Raw genomic sequence first — 17,649 nt, forward strand, 5'->3', positions numbered from 1 at the left:
TACGCCAAATGTCTTTTCAATTTTGAGTTACAACACTTTTTGTATGTGTGTATTTTATTCGAACTCTTGCCCCACCACTGGGGCAAAAGTTCGAATCTAGTGTTTGTGGAATTTCGCTAACCGTAGCACACTATTTTGACACTTTGGTAATGAGAATACCTGAAACCACTTAATATTTGATGTTAGAACTGGAATACACTTTAAAATTCGTTTTGGATTTTACCCAAATCAGGGTTAAATTTACTACACCAAAAATTAGTAGTTTTCCGCCAAATTCAGATAAAACAACTTTTTTTTTCAACTTTAATCGAATTTTCTCACTAATTTCATCACTCTTAGAGATAATATGTACATTTTGCAGAATTTTAGGTTTATACCTAAAGTTGCCATATGACTCGAACTTTTGCCCCAAAATTCGAACTTTTGCCCCACAATTCGAACTTTTGCCCCACTATGTGTAAAATACGATTTCCAAATCTTTTTTGCAAAAAGTTATACATGCTAGAGCATCTTCAAAATATACCTAGTTACGCCCTAAAATAAAATATCGATTTCGATTTCATTAAAATTTCATTCCATGCGTTGGAAGGGCCATCGCATGTTACAATTTCTTGATCAAAAACCAACATTTTGTCATAACTTCTCGAAATATTGATCAATTTTCATAATTTTTGGAGTGAAAGACTCTTTTTCAAAAAGGGTTCGAACAACCTTGACACCCGAAAGAAATAAATTGAATTGAGCTCAAAAACTTCAAAAGAAACTTTTACCCCACTCGAACTTTTGCCCCACTTTACTCTACTATTATGCAGAATCCATCATCTGTTGTGCAACCTTTATTCAAATAATTTTTGACAGCTGTCCCAAGCAGTGTATTCTCAGAGTCCACATAGCTTCTTCAGCCTCAATACAGCTTTAGTTCAACTCATGTTCTTGATTATTCAGGTACAACAATACTAGGTTTAAAAATGTTTTTTTTTAATTTTTAACCAAATTCAATTAATTTAATTGATTGCTGACTAAGCGCATATTAGGCCTTAAATCAGCCTTTCAATGAACGTCAAACCAGCTTAAGGTTGGATAAAGTCACCAAAGTTAGATGTTTAGGGGATGGATAAAGGATTGTACGTCTTGTGCTCAGCTTTTGTTCAAATGAAGGCTGTTTTCAAATGGTTGGAAATACGATTATTCAGCATCAAATCGTTACCTGGGTGGTTCGTACATAGCCGAATTATTACTGAACACGACTAGCTATGTTGCATCGCCAATGAAATCTGAAATGAACATCCAACTTATGTGTAAATTTGTTTAACGAGTCGAATAGCCACGCGATAGTGCTATCGGACTTCTGTGCCCCGCCCCCTTTGCACCTCCACTTCCCCAGAAATCACCTATCCAGGAAATCCGTTCGTACAGAGCCAAAAACAGTGATTTCCTTGTTTCAGTTGGTCGAGCAACACCATGCCGCGCCGTGGTGCGGTCTTGTCAAGGAGAATCCTCCAATGTGACGTAAAATACTGTTCATCGTCACGACATACTACCCGCTGGCTCTCGTGAGTCGTGGATGACATTCGTCGTCGTCGTCTGAATGTCACACACAAACTCAGCCTGGCTTGTGCCACCTACACGCACGTCGTAGGTATGTTCGATGTGCTGTGCGCCACCGTTGCGTTGTGTCCCCCGTCGGGAATCACAGAAGGCGTGTGTTTTTGCCAGCAGTGGAGTGACACACACTCTCATCAGGACACACGCTTTCTGAGATGCTGGGAATGATAAAGTCAAAATACCCGGGAACCCTGGCAGCCGAGTAGGCAGGGTTGCCAGGAAACGATTATCGCTACAAAGACATAAAGTTTTGACAATCTGACAGATAATGCAAAAGTTAGGCAAGAACAACCAGTATGACTATATTTGTTTTGCTAACAGATCTATCAAATTGTTCTAATTTTTGAAACGCGTAACAGGGATGCCAGGTGAAATTTTCAAATGTCTTCACAAAGCACTCTAAAATTTCTTCACATGTCTTCACAGCCTATATTGTGGCATTAGTATAAAATTAATGTTAACAGTCAAAATTTATGCTATGTTCTCACTTAGTCTTATATGAAGGAGTATACCATGAGGTCTTCCAGCAATAATGCATAGTTCTCTCCAGAATTTCCATGGCAATTTTAAGGGGTTTTCCCGAAAATTCCTAAACAAGTTTATCGAATTTATTTCCACAAGTTCCACAAAAAAATCAGGGAATTTATCCAGCAATTCCTTCGCAAATTCCCCCAGGAAGTCCTCAAGAATACCTTCAGAAGATCCCTGGGAATTCATCGTGGAGTTTCTCGGGAATTCCTTCAGATCATCCTCGGCAATTCCCCCAAGTGGTCCTTGAGAATTCCTGCAGAAGATTCTCGGCAAATCCTCGGGAGTTCCCCCAAAAGATCCTCAGGAAATCTTCCAGGAGATTCTCAGGAATTCCTCCGGAAGTTCCTCAAGAACTCCTCTAGGGGTTCCTCCGGAATTCTTTCATAAGTTTCCCGAGAATTTCTTCAGGAGTTGAGTTTCCCGACAAAGTTCCTTCAGGAGTTCTTCAGAAAATTCTACAGGAGTTCTTCGGAAATTCCTCCAGGACTTCCTCGGGAATTCTTCAAGGAGCTCTTAGAAAATTCCTCCATGAGTTCTTCGGGAACTTCTCTAGGAGTTCATCGGGGATTCCTCTAGTAGATCTTTAGGAATTCCACCAGGAGATCCTCGGAAACTCCTCCAGAAGATCCTCGAAAAATCCTTCAGGAATTTCTCGAGAATTCATCCTTGGAGATACTTCAAGAAGCCCTCGGCAATTCTTACAGAAGTTCCTTGAGCATTCTTGCCGGAGTTCCCCGGGATTTTTTCAGGAAGTTTATCAGGAATTCCTCCAGAATCTCATCGGGATTCCTTTCAGAAATTCCTTGAAAAGTTTGTCGGGAAATCCTCCTGTTGATCCTCGGGAATTCCTCCAGGCAATCTTCGGGAATTCCTACAGAATTCCTTCTGAAGATCCTTGTGAATTCCTCCAAGAGTTCCTCGGGATTTCCTCTAAAAGTTTGGCAAAAAAAACCTTCAGGAGCTCCTTGGCATTTTTCCAGATGTTCCCCGGAAATTCCTCCAGGAATTCCTTGGCAATTCTTCCAGGAGTTCCTCGGAAGTTCTCCGGAATTCCATTAGCACTTCATCGGTGATTCCTCTAGGAGATCGACAGGAATTCCTTCAGGAGTTCTCCGGAAATTCTTCCAGGTGTTTCGGGAATTTCTAGGAGAACATCGGGAGTTCCTCCAAAGATTCTCGTAAATTCCTACATGAGTTGCTCGTGAATTACTCCAGGAGTTTCTCGGAAATTCCTCCCGGAGCTCCTCGGGTATTCTTCGAGAAGTTCCAAGAGAATTCCTACACGATATTCTCGAGGACTCCTTCAGATGATCATCTAAAAATCCTTCAGGAGTTTCTCGGAAATTCCCTCAGGAGATCCTTCAGGAAATCGACGAGAATTTCTCCAAAAGGTCCTCAACAATTCCTCCAGGAGTTCCTTTACAATTCATCCAAGAATGCTCAGGAATTCCATCAAGAGACCCTCCAGAATTTCTACAGGAGATCCTCGGTAAATTTCTCCCAGGAGTTCTTCGGGAATTCCTCCAGAAGTTCATCGAGAATTCCTTGAAAAGTTTCTCGGGAAAACCTCCAGGAATTCCTCGGGAATTTTCCATGAAGTTATATGTTTCTTGGAAATCCCTCCAAGAATTCCACGAGCAAATCTTTATAGTTTTTCGAGGTTATTTTCCAGCAGATCCTCGGGAATTCCTCTTGGTCCCCAGAAAACCTACTCCAGGAGTTCCCTAGGAATTGCCTGGAGGTATTCATAGGTATATCCAGGTGAATATCTTATAAACTCCTGAAACATTTCCCGAGAATCTTCTTGAAGAATTCCCGAGAAAATGCAATAGGGATTCACGATGAACTTCTTCCCAAAAACACTCCTTTGAGAAACTCCTGGAGGAATTTCCGAAACTCCTATAGGTATTTTCCTAGAGGTATACCCGAGAATCTCTTGTAGAATTTCCGAGGAACTCGAGGAGAAATTCCCGAGGAACTCCTAGAGGAATCCCCGAAAAACTCCTAGTGGAATACGTGAGAAACTTCTGGGAGAATTTCCGAGGAACTCTTGGAGGATTAAATGAGGAACCCTTAAAGGAGTTCCCGAGGAACTTGTAGAGGAATTCCCAAGGTGTTCCAGAGGAATTCCGAAGAATTCCCTCGAAGAATTTCCGAAGTATTTCTCGTGGAATTCTTGAAGGTATTCTCTGGGAACTTCTGAAGGAATTCTTGATGAACTCCTGGAAGAATTTTCGAGGAACTGGTGGAGTAATTACCGAGGAACTCCTGGAGGAATTCCCTAGGAACTCCTAAAATAATTCTCGAGAAACACCTAAAGGAATTCTCGAGAAACTTCTGAATGAATTCCCGAGGAACTCCTGGAGGAATTCCCTTGCATCTCCAGGATGAGTTCTCGAGGAGCTCCTGGAGGAATTTCCGTGAAAGGATTTCTTGAGGATCTCATGGAAGAATTCTCGAGGAATTACCGAGGAACTCCTAAAGGAATTATCGAAGAACAGCTAACTCCCGAAGGACTCCAGCATGAATTCCCGAGAAACTCCTGTAGGAATTTCCGAGGCTCTCCTGATAAAAAAAAATCAGCAAACTTCTGGAGGAATTCCAGAGGAACTGAAAGAGTTCCTGAGGTACTCCAGGTGGAATATTCGAGAAACACCCGGAAGAGTTCCTGAGAAACTTTTGAAGGTATTCCTGATGAAATCCTGAAGAAATTTCCGTGGACCTTCTAGAGAGATTCTCGAGGGACTACTTCAGAAATCTTAACAGGCTTGGACAAATCTTCGGATATTCTGGATGTAGCTCTGTTTAAAATTCAAACGAAGTTCTGGGGAGAAATTCCGAAAAAAAAAACCTTGGTAATATTCTAGAAGTTATCTCTGATTTTGAAGATTTTTGAAAATTTAGAGAATACTCAGTTGAATTCCCAGAGGATGATGAAAATTCTATTTTCTATAAACAATTGCCGATGAAAAATTAATTCAATAGTTGAGCATACTTCCTAAAATTTCCATGAAATGGTGGTCTTCTAAGTTGATTCGTATTTTAACTAAAAACCTTGGGGCAAGACACTGTGCTGGAGAGTGCATTTTCCTTCATAGAGTTGCTCAGAATTTCTCTGGATTGCTCCCGTTTTTGCTTGGGTATTGCCTGATACCATCAGGTTTTAAAAGTTTAAAATATTATCTACAAAAATTGAAACGCATTTCATCTTAAATTATTCAAAGATATGAATTATTGGTTTAGACTTGGGTTTAGATTTACAACATAAATTAATATTATTTTTCAGCTTTCAAAAGTCTTCACAAAAAATGAAGGGTCTTCCATTTGTCTTCACAAAAATAATTGTCTTCACAGAACATCAAATGTCTTCAAATTGAAGACATGTCTTCACATCTGGCATCCCTGACGCGTAATGAAATAAAAAATGCGCATTTTTATGAAACACTGGCAACCCTGCTCACAGGTGCACAGGTGATGATATCGAATCACGATGGTAAATGTCTTGTCTCTGGTTCCACCTCTCGATGCCACCTAGCGGGTATTTCAACTTCTGGAGTACGTGTCGCTGTAATGGATTCCGGTTTCCTTCACATATTGAGGAGGGTTTGTGAATGTATGAATGAGAAGGAAGGTATGATGCATATGACAGATGTACGCTCGTTTGCAAGCTCATGAAGCACCTCAAGCCCAACTCAACCGGAAGAGAGCTCCGCTTTTATGATCGATGTCTGCCAGGTGTGAGTCAATTTCACGGTGTGTAATGATGGAATATATTTCATCTTTTGTACCGAAACGAAATTGCGCTCTCTCTCCAGACAGAGACTGTCAAAGCGGAAAAATTAAAATAATCGCTGTATTATACGAATTTGACACCTGAAAAGTCACCGGGCCGGGCTTGCTTTGATCTACTGCCGAATGAATCGGAGCATTCGACATTTGGAAAATCTCATTTTCACCCCGACAAAGCAGTAGGCGGCGTAAATAGATTTATTCCAAATTCAATTACGCGAATCTCGTTTCCACTTTGAAATTTAAACGACTTTCTACCGTTTGCGCCTGCAAGCCAAATGAAATGCAAGAAAACTGCGAAACAGAAATGAAATTCCTGCTCCACGGGTCCGTGATTTGCCTTATGTTTCCCATTTCCCCCGCCAACTTGCTCCGAAGAGTGTGAAAATTGAAAAATTATTTCCTTCGCTCGGACCATCATCTCCTGGCACCGCCCCGAAGAAACTCGCTCCAAAAGTCCTCCGTCAATGAAAAGCAGAAAAGAAGAAAAAAAGGATAAATTTAATCATTTTCTAATTTACATAATTTTCCACTTTTTCTCTAGGAAATCTTCCACTCACCCGTGTGGTCACGAACCGGGGCGCGGAAATTTATAGTCTTCTCGGAAGAGCAACTAAAATGGCTTTCCCGAACTTTGGCGTGAAGGAGGTGGCACTGCTGGGCGGTGGAGCAGCACTTGTTCTCGGGCGAATCTATGCGATTAGTTCCCATATCGTAGAAGGCGGCGGGCAACAGTCGGGCTACTGCGATTCAAAGAGCGAAATTTATCTGTTTAACATCGGCGAGAGCGGCTTCCTGCTTCTGGAGTGTGCGAAATGGCGTATTTGCATATCAATGTGTTTTTGCTGGAACTGATTTATTCGTCTTGAAACGGCGGCATGTTTACAATGGATGAGAATGGTGGTGATACGAAAAACATTGAAACTGTATGATTTCGCTTCTGCAAAACTTTTGAGAATAAAAGCAGATTAAAAGCAGAGCAAAAGCAGAGCAAAAGCAGAACAAAAACAGAGCAAAAGCAGAGTAAAAGCAGGAGCAAAAGCAGAGCAAAAGCAGGAGCAAAAGCAGGAGCAAAAGCAGGAGCAAAAGCAGAGCAAAAGCAGAGCAAAAGCAGAGCAAAAGCAGGAGCAAAAGCAGGAGCAAAAGCAGGAGCAAAAGCAGGAGCAAAAGCAGAGCAAAAGCAGAGCAAAAGCAGAACAAAAACAGAGCAAAAGCAAACCAAAAGCAGACCAAAAGCAGAGCAAAAGCAGAGTAAAAGCAGGAGCAAAAGCAGAGCAAAAGCAGGAGCAAAAGCAGGAGCAAAAGCAGGAGCAAAAGCAGGAGCTAAAGCAGAGCAAAAGCAGAGCAAAAGCAGAGCAAAAGCAGAGCAAAAGCAGGAGCAAAAGCAGGAGCATAAGCAGGAGCAAAAGCAGGAGCAAAAGCAGGAGCAAAAGCAGGAGCAAAAGCAGAGCAAAAGCAGAGCAAAAGCAGAGCAAAAGCAGGAGCAAAAGCAGGAGCAAAAGCAGGAGCAAAAGCAGGAGCAAAAGCAGGAGCAAAAGCAGAGCAAAAGCAGGAGCAAAAGCAGGAGCAAAAGCAGGAGCAAAAGCAGGAGCAAAAGCAGAGCAAAAGCAGAGCAAAAGCAGAGCGAAAGCAGAGCGAAAGCAGAGCAAAAGCAGAGCAAAAGCAGAGCAAAGGCAGAGCAAAAGCACAGCAAAAGCAGAGCAAAAGCAGAGCAAAAGCAGGAGCAAAAGCAGAGCAAAAACAGAGAAAAGCAGAGAAAAGCAGGAGCAAAAGCAGGAGCAAAAGCAGGAGCAAAAGCAGGAGCAAAAGCAGGAGCAAAAGCAGGAGCAAAAGCAGGAGCATAAGCAGAGCAAAAGCAGAGCAAAAGCAGAGCAAAAGCAGGAGCAAAAGCAGGAGCAAAAGCAGGAGCAAAAGCAGGAGCAAAAGCAGGAGCAAAAGCAGAGCAAAAGCAGAGCAAAAGCAGAGCAAAAGCAGAGCAAAGGCAGAGCAAAAGCACAGCAAAAGCAGAGCAAAAGCAGAGCAAAAGCAGGAGCAAAGGCAGAGCAAAAGCAGAGCATAAGCAGAGCAAAAGCAGGAGCAAGAGCAGGAGCAAAAGCAGGAGCAAAAGCAGGAGCAAAAGCAGGAGCAAAAGCAGGAGCAAAAGCAGAGCAAAAGCAGAGCAAAAGCAGAGCAAAAGCAGGAGCAAAAGCAGGAGCAAAAGCAGGAGCAAAAGCAGGAGCAAAAGCAGGAGCAAAAGCAGGAGCAAAAGCAGGAGCAAAAGCAGAGCAAAAGCAGGAGCAAAAGCAGGAGCAAAAGCAGGAGCAAAAGCAGAGCAAAAGCAGAGCAAAAGCAGAGCGAAAGCAGAGCGAAAGCAGAGCAAAAGCAGAGCAAAAGCAGAGCAAAGGCAGAGCAAAAGCACAGCAAAAGCAGAGCAAAAGCAGAGCAAAAGCAGAGCATAAGCAGAGCAAAATTAGGAGCAAAAGCAGGAGCAAAAGCAGGAGCAAAAGCAGGAGCAAAAGCAGGAGCAAAAGCAGGAGCAAAAGCAGGAGCAAAAGCAGGAGCAAAAGCAGGAGCAAAAGCAGGAGCAAAAGCAGGAGCAAAAGCAGGAGCAAAAGCAGGAGCAAAAGCAGGAGCAAAAGCAGGAGCAAAAGCAGGAGCAAAAGCAGGAGCAAAAGCAGGAGCAAAAGCAGGAGCAAAAGCAGGAGCAAAAGCAGGAGCAAAAGCAGGAGCAAAAGCAGCAGCAAAAGCAGGAGCAAAAGCAGGAGCAAAAGCAGGAGCAAAAGCAGGAGCAAAAGCAGGAGCAAAAGCAGAGCAAAAGCAGAGCAAAAGCAGAGCAAAAGCAGGAGCAAAAGCAGGAGCAAAAGCAGGAGCAAAAGCAGGAGCAAAAGCAGGAGCAAAAGCAGGAGCAAAAGCAGGAGCAAAAGCAGGAGCAAAAGCAGGAGCAAAAGCAGGAGCAAAAGCAGGAGCAAAAGCAGGAGCAAAAGCAGGAGCAAAAGCAGGAGCAAAAGCAGGAGCAAAAGCAGGAGCAAAAGCAGGAGCAAAAGCAGGAGCAAAAGCAGGAGCAAAAGCAGGAGCAAAAGCAGGAGCAAAAGCAGGAGCAAAAGCAGGAGCAAAAGCAGGAGCAAAAGCAGGAGCAAAAGCAGGAGCAAAAGCAGGAGCAAAAGCAGGAGCAAAAGCAGGAGCAAAAGCAGGAGCAAAAGCAGGAGCAAAAGCAGGAGCAAAAGCAGGAGCAAAAGCAGGAGCAAAAGCAGCAGCAAAAGCAGGAGCAAAAGCAGGAGCAAAAGCAGGAGCAAAAGCAGGAGCAAAAGCAGAGCAAAAGCAGAGCAAAAGCAGAGCAAAAGCAGGAGCAAAAGCAGGAGCAAAAGCAGGAGCAAAAGCAGGAGCAAAAGCAGGAGCAAAAGCAGGAGCAAAAGCAGGAGCAAAAGCAGGAGCAAAAGCAGAGCAAAAGCAGAGCAAAAGCAGAGCAAAAGCAGGAGCAAAAGCAGGAGCAAAAGCAAGAGCAAAAGCAGAGCAAAAGCAGGAGCAAAAGCAGAGAAAAGCAGAGAAAAGCAGAGCAAAAGCAGAGCGAAAGCAGAGCAAAAGCAGAGCAAAGGCAGAGCAAAGGCAGAGCAAAAGCAGAGCAAAAGCAGAGCAAAAGCAGAGCAAAAGCAGGAGCAAAAGCAGGAGCAAAAGCAGGAGCCAAAGCAGGAGCAAAAGCAGGAGCAAAAGCAGGAGCAAAAGCAGGAGCAAAAGCAGGAGCAAAAGCAGGAGCAAAAGCAGAGCAAAAGCAGAGCAAAAGCAGAGTAAAAGCAGGAGCAAAAGCAGAGCAAAAGCAGGAGCAAAAGCAGGAGCAAAAGCAGGAGCAAAAGCAGGAGCAAAAGCAGGAGCTAAAGCAGAGCAAAAGCAGAGCAAAAGCAGAGCAAAAGCAGAGCAAAAGCAGGAGCAAAAGCAGGAGCAAAAGCAGGAGCAAAAGCAGGAGCAAAAGCAGGAGCAAAAGCAGGAGCAAAAGCAGGAGCAAAAGCAGGAGCAAAAGCAGAGCAAAAGCAGAGCAAAAGCAGAGCAAAAGCAGGAGCAAAAGCAGGAGCAAAAGCAGGAGCAAAAGCAGAGCAAAAGCAGAGCAAAAGCAGAGCGAAAGCAGAGCGAAAGCAGAGCAAAAGCAGAGCAAAAGCAGAGCAAAAGCAGAGCAAAGGCAGAGCAAAAGCACAGCAAAAGCAGAGCAAAAGCAGAGCAAAAGCAGAGCATAAGCAGAGCAAAATTAGGAGCAAAAGCAGGAGCAAAAGCAGGAGCAAAAGCAGGAGCAAAAGCAGGAGCAAAAGCAGGAGCAAAAGCAGGAGCATAAGCAGAGCAAAAGCAGAGCAAAAGCAGAGCAAAAGCAGGAGCAAAAGCAGGAGCAAAAGCAGGAGCAAAAGCAGGAGCAAAAGCAGGAGCAAAAGCAGAGCAAAAGCAGAGCAAAAGCAGAGCAAAAGCAGAGCAAAGGCAGAGCAAAAGCACAGCAAAAGCAGAGCAAAAGCAGAGCAAAAGCAGGAGCAAAGGCAGAGCAAAAGCAGAGCATAAGCAGAGCAAAAGCAGGAGCAAGAGCAGGAGCAAAAGCAGAGCAAAAGCAGAGCAAAAGCAGAGCAAAAGCAGGAGCAAAAGCAGGAGCAAAAGCAGGAGCAAAAGCAGAGCAAAAGCAGAGCAAAAGCAGAGCGAAAGCAGAGCGAAAGCAGAGCAAAAGCAGAGCAAAAGCAGAGCAAAGGCAGAGCAAAAGCACAGCAAAAGCAGAGCAAAAGCAGAGCAAAAGCAGAGCATAAGCAGAGCAAAATTAGGAGCAAAAGCAGGAGCAAAAGCAGGAGCAAAAGCAGGAGCAAAAGCAGGAGCAAAAGCAGGAGCAAAAGCAGGAGCAAAAGCAGGAGCAAAAGCAGGAGCAAAAGCAGGAGCAAAAGCAGGAGCAAAAGCAGGAGCAAAAGCAGGAGCAAAAGCAGGAGCAAAAGCAGGAGCAAAAGCAGCAGCAAAAGCAGGAGCAAAAGCAGGAGCAAAAGCAGGAGCAAAAGCAGGAGCAAAAGCAGGAGCAAAAGCAGGAGCAAAAGCAGGAGCAAAAGCAGGAGCAAAAGCAGGAGCAAAAGCAGGAGCAAAAGCAGGAGCAAAAGCAGGAGCAAAAGCAGGAGCAAAAGCAGGAGCAAAAGCAGGAGCAAAAGCAGGAGCAAAAGCAGGAGCAAAAGCAGGAGCAAAAGCAGGAGCAAAAGCAGGAGCAAAAGCAGGAGCAAAAGCAGGAGCAAAAGCAGGAGCAAAAGCAGGAGCAAAAGCAGGAGCAAAAGCAGGAGCAAAAGCAGGAGTAAAAGCAGGAGCAAAAGCAGGAGCCAAAGCAGGAGCAAAAGCAGGAGCAAAAGCAGGAGCAAAAGCAGGAGCAAAAGCAGGAGCAAAAGCAGGAGCAAAAGCAGGAGCAAAAGCAGGAGGAAAAGCAGGAGCAAAAGCAGGAGCAAAAGCAGGAGCAAAAGCAGAGCAAAAGCAGAGCAGAAGCAGGAGCAAAAGCAGGGCAAAAGCAGGAGCAAAAGCAGTGCAAAAGCAGAGCAAAAGCAGGAGCAAAAGCAGGAGCAAAAGCAGTAGCAATAGTTGGAGCAAAAGCAGAGAAAAAGCAGAGCAAAAGCAGAGCAAACGCAGAGCAAACGCAAGAGCAAAAGCAGGAGCAACAACAGGAGCAAAAGCAGGAGCAAGAGCAGGAGCAAAAGCAGAGCAAAAGCAGGAGCAAAAGCAGTGCAAAAGCAGAGCAAAAGCAGGAGCAAAAGCAGGAGCAAAAGCAGGAGGGAAAGCAGGAGGGAAAGCAGGAGCAAAAGCAGGAGCAAAAACAGGAGCAAAAGCATTAGCAAAAGCAGGAGCAAAAGCTGGAGCAAAAGCATAGCAGAAGCAGAGCAAAAGTAGAGCAAAAGCAGAGCAAAAACAGAGCAAAAAGAGAACAGAAGCAGAGCAAAGCAGAGCAAAAGGAGAACAAAAGAAGAACAAAAGCAGGAGCAAAAGCAGAGCCAAAAGCAGAACAAAAACAAGAGCAAAGGCAGGAGCAAAAGCAGAGCAAAAGCAGAAAAATAACAGAAAAAAAGCAGGAGCAAAAGCAGAGCAAAAGCAAAGCAAAAGCAGAGCAAAAACAGAGCAAAAGTAGAGCAAAACAGAGCAAAAGCAGAACAAAGGCAGGAGCGAAAGCAGGAGCAAAAGCAGGAGCAACAGCAGAGCAAAAGAAGAGCAAAAGGCAGAGCCAAAAGCAGAGCAAAAGGCAGAGCAAAAGGCAGAGCAAAAAGCAGAGCAAAAAGCAGGAGCAAAAGGCAGATCAAGAGGCAGAGCAAAAGGCAGAGCAAAAGGCAGAGCAAAAGGCAGATCAAAAGGCAGATCAATAGGCAGAGTAAAAGGCAGAGCAAAAGCAAAGCAAAATGCAGTGCAAAAGCAGAGCGAAAGCAGAGCAAAATGCAGAGCAAAAGGCAGAGCAAAAGGCAGAGCAAAAGGCAAAGCAAAAGCATAGCAAAAGGCGAGCAAAAAGCACATCAAAAGGCAGAGCCAAATGCAGAGCCAAAGGCAGAGCAAAAGGCAGAGCAAAAGGCAGAGCAAAAGGCAGATCAAAAGGCAGATAAAAAGGCAGAGCAAAAAGCAGAGCAAAAGCAAAAAAAATGCAGAGCAAAAGCAGAGCAAAAGCAGAGCAAAAGCAGAGCAAAAGCAGAGCAAAAGCAGAGCAAAAGCAGAGCAAAAGCAGAGCAAAAGCAGAGCAAAAGCAGAGCAAAAGCAGAGCAAAAGCAGAGCAAAAGCAGAGCAAAAGCAGAGCAAAAGCAGAGCAAAAGCAGAGCAAAAGCAGAGCAAAAGCAGAGCAAAAGCAGAGAAAAGCAGAGAAAAGCAGAGCAAAAGCAGAGCGAAAGCAGAGCAAAAGCAGAGCAAAGGCAGAGCAAAGGCAGAGCAAAAGCAGAGCAAAAGCAGAGCAAAAGCAGAGCAAAAGCAGGAGCAAAAGCAGGAGCAAAAGCAGGAGCTAAAGCAGAGCAAAAGCAGAGCAAAAGCAGAGCAAAAGCAGAGCAAAAGCAGGAGCAAAAGCAGGAGCAAAAGCAGGAGCAAAAGCAGGAGCAAAAGCAGGAGCAAAAGCAGGAGCAAAAGCAGGAGCAAAAGCAGAGCAAAAGCAGAGCAAAAGCAGAGCAAAAGCAGGAGCAAAAGCAGGAGCAAAAGCAGGAGCAAAAGCAGAGCAAAAGCAGAGCAAAAGCAGAGCGAAAGCAGAGCGAAAGCAGAGCAAAAGCAGAGCAAAAGCAGAGCAAAAGCAGAGCAAAGGCAGAGCAAAAGCACAGCAAAAGCAGAGCAAAAGCAGAGCAAAAGCAGAGCATAAGCAGAGCAAAATTAGGAGCAAAAGCAGGAGCAAAAGCAGGAGCAAAAGCAGGAGCAAAAGCAGGAGCAAAAGCAGGAGCAAAAGCAGGAGCATAAGCAGAGCAAAAGCAGAGCAAAAGCAGAGCAAAAGCAGGAGCAAAAGCAGGAGCAAAAGCAGGAGCAAAAGCAGGAGCAAAAGCAGGAGCAAAAGCAGAGCAAAAGCAGAGCAAAAGCAGAGCAAAAGCAGAGCAAAGGCAGAGCAAAAGCACAGCAAAAGCAGAGCAAAAGCAGAGCAAAAGCAGGAGCAAAGGCAGAGCAAAAGCAGAGCATAAGCAGAGCAAAAGCAGGAGCAAGAGCAGGAGCAAAAGCAGGAGCAAAAGCAGGAGCAAAAGCAGGAGCAAAAGCAGGAGCAAAAGCAGGAGCAAAAGCAGGAGCAAAAGCAGGAGCAAAAGCAGAGCAAAAGCAGAGCAAAAGCAGAGCAAAAGCAGGAGCAAAAGCAGGAGCAAAAGCAGGAGCAAAAGCAGAGCAAAAGCAGAGCAAAAGCAGAGCGAAAGCAGAGCGAAAGCAGAGCAAAAGCAGAGCAAAAGCAGAGCAAAGGCAGAGCAAAAGCACAGCAAAAGCAGAGCAAAAGCAGAGCAAAAGCAGAGCATAAGCAGAGCAAAATTAGGAGCAAAAGCAGGAGCAAAAGCAGGAGCAAAAGCAGGAGCAAAAGCAGGAGCAAAAGCAGGAGCAAAAGCAGGAGCAAAAGCAGGAGCAAAAGCAGGAGCAAAAGCAGGAGCAAAAGCAGGAGCAAAAGCAGGAGCAAAAGCAGGAGCAAAAGCAGGAGCAAAAGCAGGAGCAAAAGCAGGAGCAAAAGCAGGAGCAAAAGCAGCAGCAAAAGCAGGAGCAAAAGCAGGAGCAAAAGCAGGAGCAAAAGCAGGAGCAAAAGCAGGAGCAAAAGCAGGAGCAAAAGCAGGAGCAAAAGCAGGAGCAAAAGCAGGAGCAAAAGCAGGAGCAAAAGCAGGAGCAAAAGCAGGAGCAAAAGCAGGAGCAAAAGCAGGAGCAAAAGCAGGAGCAAAAGCAGGAGCAAAAGCAGGAGCAAAAGCAGGAGCAAAAGCAGGAGCAAAAGCAGGAGCAAAAGCAGGAGCAAAAGCAGGAGCAAAAGCAGGAGCAAAAGCAGGAGCAAAAGCAGGAGCAAAAGCAGGAGCAAAAGCAGGAGTAAAAGCAGGAGCAAAAGCAGGAGCCAAAGCAGGAGCAAAAGCAGGAGCAAAAGCAGGAGCAAAAGCAGGAGCAAAAGCAGGAGCAAAAGCAGGAGCAAAAGCAGGAGCAAAAGCAGGAGGAAAAGCAGGAGCAAAAGCAGGAGCAAAAGCAGGAGCAAAAGCAGAGCAAAAGCAGAGCAGAAGCAGGAGCAAAAGCAGGGCAAAAGCAGGAGCAAAAGCAGTGCAAAAGCAGAGCAAAAGCAGGAGCAAAAGCAGGAGCAAAAGCAGTAGCAATAGTTGGAGCAAAAGCAGAGAAAAAGCAGAGCAAAAGCAGAGCAAACGCAGAGCAAACGCAAGAGCAAAAGCAGGAGCAACAACAGGAGCAAAAGCAGGAGCAAGAGCAGGAGCAAAAGCAGAGCAAAAGCAGGAGCAAAAGCAGTGCAAAAGCAGAGCAAAAGCAGGAGCAAAAGCAGGAGCAAAAGCAGGAGGGAAAGCAGGAGGGAAAGCAGGAGCAAAAGCAGGAGCAAAAACAGGAGCAAAAGCATTAGCAAAAGCAGGAGCAAAAGCTGGAGCAAAAGCATAGCAGAAGCAGAGCAAAAGTAGAGCAAAAGCAGAGCAAAAACAGAGCAAAAAGAGAACAGAAGCAGAGCAAAGCAGAGCAAAAGGAGAACAAAAGAAGAACAAAAGCAGGAGCAAAAGCAGAGCCAAAAGCAGAACAAAAACAAGAGCAAAGGCAGGAGCAAAAGCAGAGCAAAAGCAGAAAAATAACAGAAAAAAAGCAGGAGCAAAAGCAGAGCAAAAGCAAAGCAAAAGCAGAGCAAAAACAGAGCAAAAGTAGAGCAAAACAGAGCAAAAGCAGAACAAAGGCAGGAGCGAAAGCAGGAGCAAAAGCAGGAGCAACAGCAGAGCAAAAGAAGAGCAAAAGGCAGAGCCAAAAGCAGAGCAAAAGGCAGAGCAAAAGGCAGAGCAAAAAGCAGAGCAAAAAGCAGGAGCAAAAGGCAGATCAAGAGGCAGAGCAAAAGGCAGAGCAAAAGGCAGAGCAAAAGGCAGATCAAAAGGCAGATCAATAGGCAGAGTAAAAGGCAGAGCAAAAGCAAAGCAAAATGCAGTGCAAAAGCAGAGCGAAAGCAGAGCAAAATGCAGAGCAAAAGGCAGAGCAAAAGGCAGAGCAAAAGGCAGAGCAAAAGGCAAAGCAAAAGCATAGCAAAAGGCGAGCAAAAAGCACATCAAAAGGCAGAGCCAAATGCAGAGCCAAAGGCAGAGCAAAAGGCAGAGCAAAAGGCAGAGCAAAAGGCAGATCAAAAGGCAGATAAAAAGGCAGAGCAAAAAGCAGAGCAAAAGCAAAAAAAATGCAGAGCAAAAGCAGAGCAAAAGCAGAGCAAAAGCAGAGCAAAAGCAGAGCAAAAGCAGAGCAAAAGCAGAGCAAAAGCAGAGCAAAAGCAGAGCAAAAGCAGAGCAAAAGCAGAGCAAAAGCAGAGCAAAAGCAGAGCAAAAGCAGAGCAAAAGCAGAGCAAAAGCAGAGCAAAAGCAGAGCAAAAGCAGAGCAAAAGCAGAGCAAAAGCAGAGCAAAAGCAGAGCAAAAGCAGAGCAAAAGCAGAGCAAAAGCAGAGCAAAAGCAGAGCAAAAGCAGAGCAAAAGCAGAGCAAAAGCAGAGCAAAAGCAGAGCAAAAGCAGAGCAAAAGCAGAGCAAAAGCAGAGCAAAAGCAGAGCAAAAGCAGAGCAAAAGCAGAGCAAAAGCAGAGCAAAAGCAGAGCAAAAGCAGAGCAAAAGCAGAGCAAAAGCAGAGCAAAAGCAGAGCAAAAGCAGAGCAAAAGCAGAGCAAAAGCAGAGCAAAAGCAGAGCAAAAGCAGAGCAAAAGCAGAGCAAAAGCAGAGCAAAAGCAGAGCAAAAGCAGAGCAAAAGCAGAGCAAAAGCAGAGCAAAAGCAGAGCAAAAGCAGAGCAAAAGCAGAGCAAAAGCAGAGCAAAAGCAGAGCAAAAGCAGAGCAAAAGCAGAGCAAAAGCAGAGCAAAAGCAGAGCAAAAGCAGAGCAAAAGCAGAGCAAAAGCAGAGCAAAAGCAGAGCAAAAGCAGAGCAAAAGCAGAGCAAAAGCAGGAGCAAAAGCAGAGCAAAAGCAGAGCAAAAGCAGAGCAAAAGCAGAGCAAAAGCAGAGCAAAAGCAGAGCAAAAGCAGAGCAAAAGCAGAGCAAAAGCAGAGCAAAAGCAGAGCAAAAGCAGAGCAAAAGCAGAGCAAAAGCAGAGCGAAAGCAGAGCAAAAGCAGAGCAAAAGCAGAGTAAAAGCAGAACAAAAGCAGAGCTAAAGCAGAGCAAAAGCAGAGCAAACGCAGAGCAAAAGCAGAGCAAAAGCAGAGCAAAAGCAGAGCAAAAGCAGAGCAAAAGCAGAGCAAAAGCAGAGCAAAAGCAGAGCAAAAGCAGAGCAAAAGCAGAGCAAAAGCAGAGCAAAAGCAGAGCAAAAGCAGAGCAAAAGCAGAGCAAAAGCAGAGCAAAAGCAGAGCAAAAGCAGAGCAAAAGCAGAGCAAAAGCAGAGCAAAAGCAGAGCAAAAGCAGAGCAAAAGCAGAGCAAAAGCAGAGCAAAAGCAGAGCAAAAGCAGAGCAAAAGCAGAGCAAAAGCAGAGCAAAAGCAGAGCAAAAGCAGAGCAAAAGCAGAGCAAAAGCAGAGCAAAAGCAGAGCAAAAGCAGAGCAAAAGCAGAGCAAAAGCAGAGCAAAAGCAGAGCAAAAGCAGAGCAAAAGCAGAGCAAAAGCAGAGCAAAAGCAGAGCAAAAGCAGAGCAAAAGCAGAGCAAAAGCAGAGCAAAAGCAGAGCAAAGCAAAAGCAGAGCAAAAGCAGAGCAAAAGCAGAGCAAAAGCAGAGCAAAAGCAGAGCAAAAGCAGAGCAAAAGCAGAGCAAAAGCAGAGCAAAAGCAGAGCAAAAGCAGAGCAAAAGCAGAGCAAAAGCAGAGCAAAAGCAGAGCAAAAGCAGAGCAAAAGCAGAGCAAAAGCAGAGCAAAAGCAGAGCAAAAGCAGAGCAAAAGCAGAGCAAAAGCAGAGCAAAAGCAGAGCAAAAGCAGAGCAAAAGCAGAGCAAAAGCAGAGCAAAAGCAGAGCAAAAGCAGAGCAAAAGCAGAGCAAAAGCAGAGCAAAAGCAGAGCAAAAGCAGAGCAAAAGCAGAGCAAAAGCAGAGCAAAAGCAGAGCAAAAGCAGAGCAAAAGCAGAGCAAAAGCAGAGCAAAAGCAGAGCAAAAGCAGAGCAAAAGCAGAGCAAAAGCAGAGCAAAAGCAGAGCAAAAGCAGAGCAAAATCAGAGCAAAAGCAG

At 44.9% G+C, this 17,649-nt stretch overlaps 1 protein-coding gene across 1 annotated transcript in view; it reads left to right on the forward strand.

The window, feature by feature from the left end:
• Positions 1 to 7,585: 7,585 nt before the first annotated feature.
• The window catches only part of LOC134288012 (uncharacterized), a gene marked incomplete at its 5' end in the record, with an annotated part of 45,503 nt that continues 35,439 nt past the window's right edge, over positions 7,586 to 17,649 (forward strand). The window contains 3 exons of the mRNA XM_062851551.1: positions 7,586 to 7,675; positions 10,054 to 10,134; positions 11,638 to 11,692. Coding sequence (XP_062707535.1) covers positions 7,586 to 7,675; positions 10,054 to 10,134; positions 11,638 to 11,692 — 226 coding nt within the window. The remainder of the gene's footprint in view (positions 7,676 to 10,053; positions 10,135 to 11,637; positions 11,693 to 17,649) is intronic.

This window comes from Aedes albopictus, chromosome 1 (assembly GCF_035046485.1).
Source record: "Aedes albopictus strain Foshan chromosome 1, AalbF5, whole genome shotgun sequence".
Classification (NCBI taxonomy): Eukaryota; Metazoa; Arthropoda; class Insecta; order Diptera; family Culicidae; genus Aedes; species Aedes albopictus.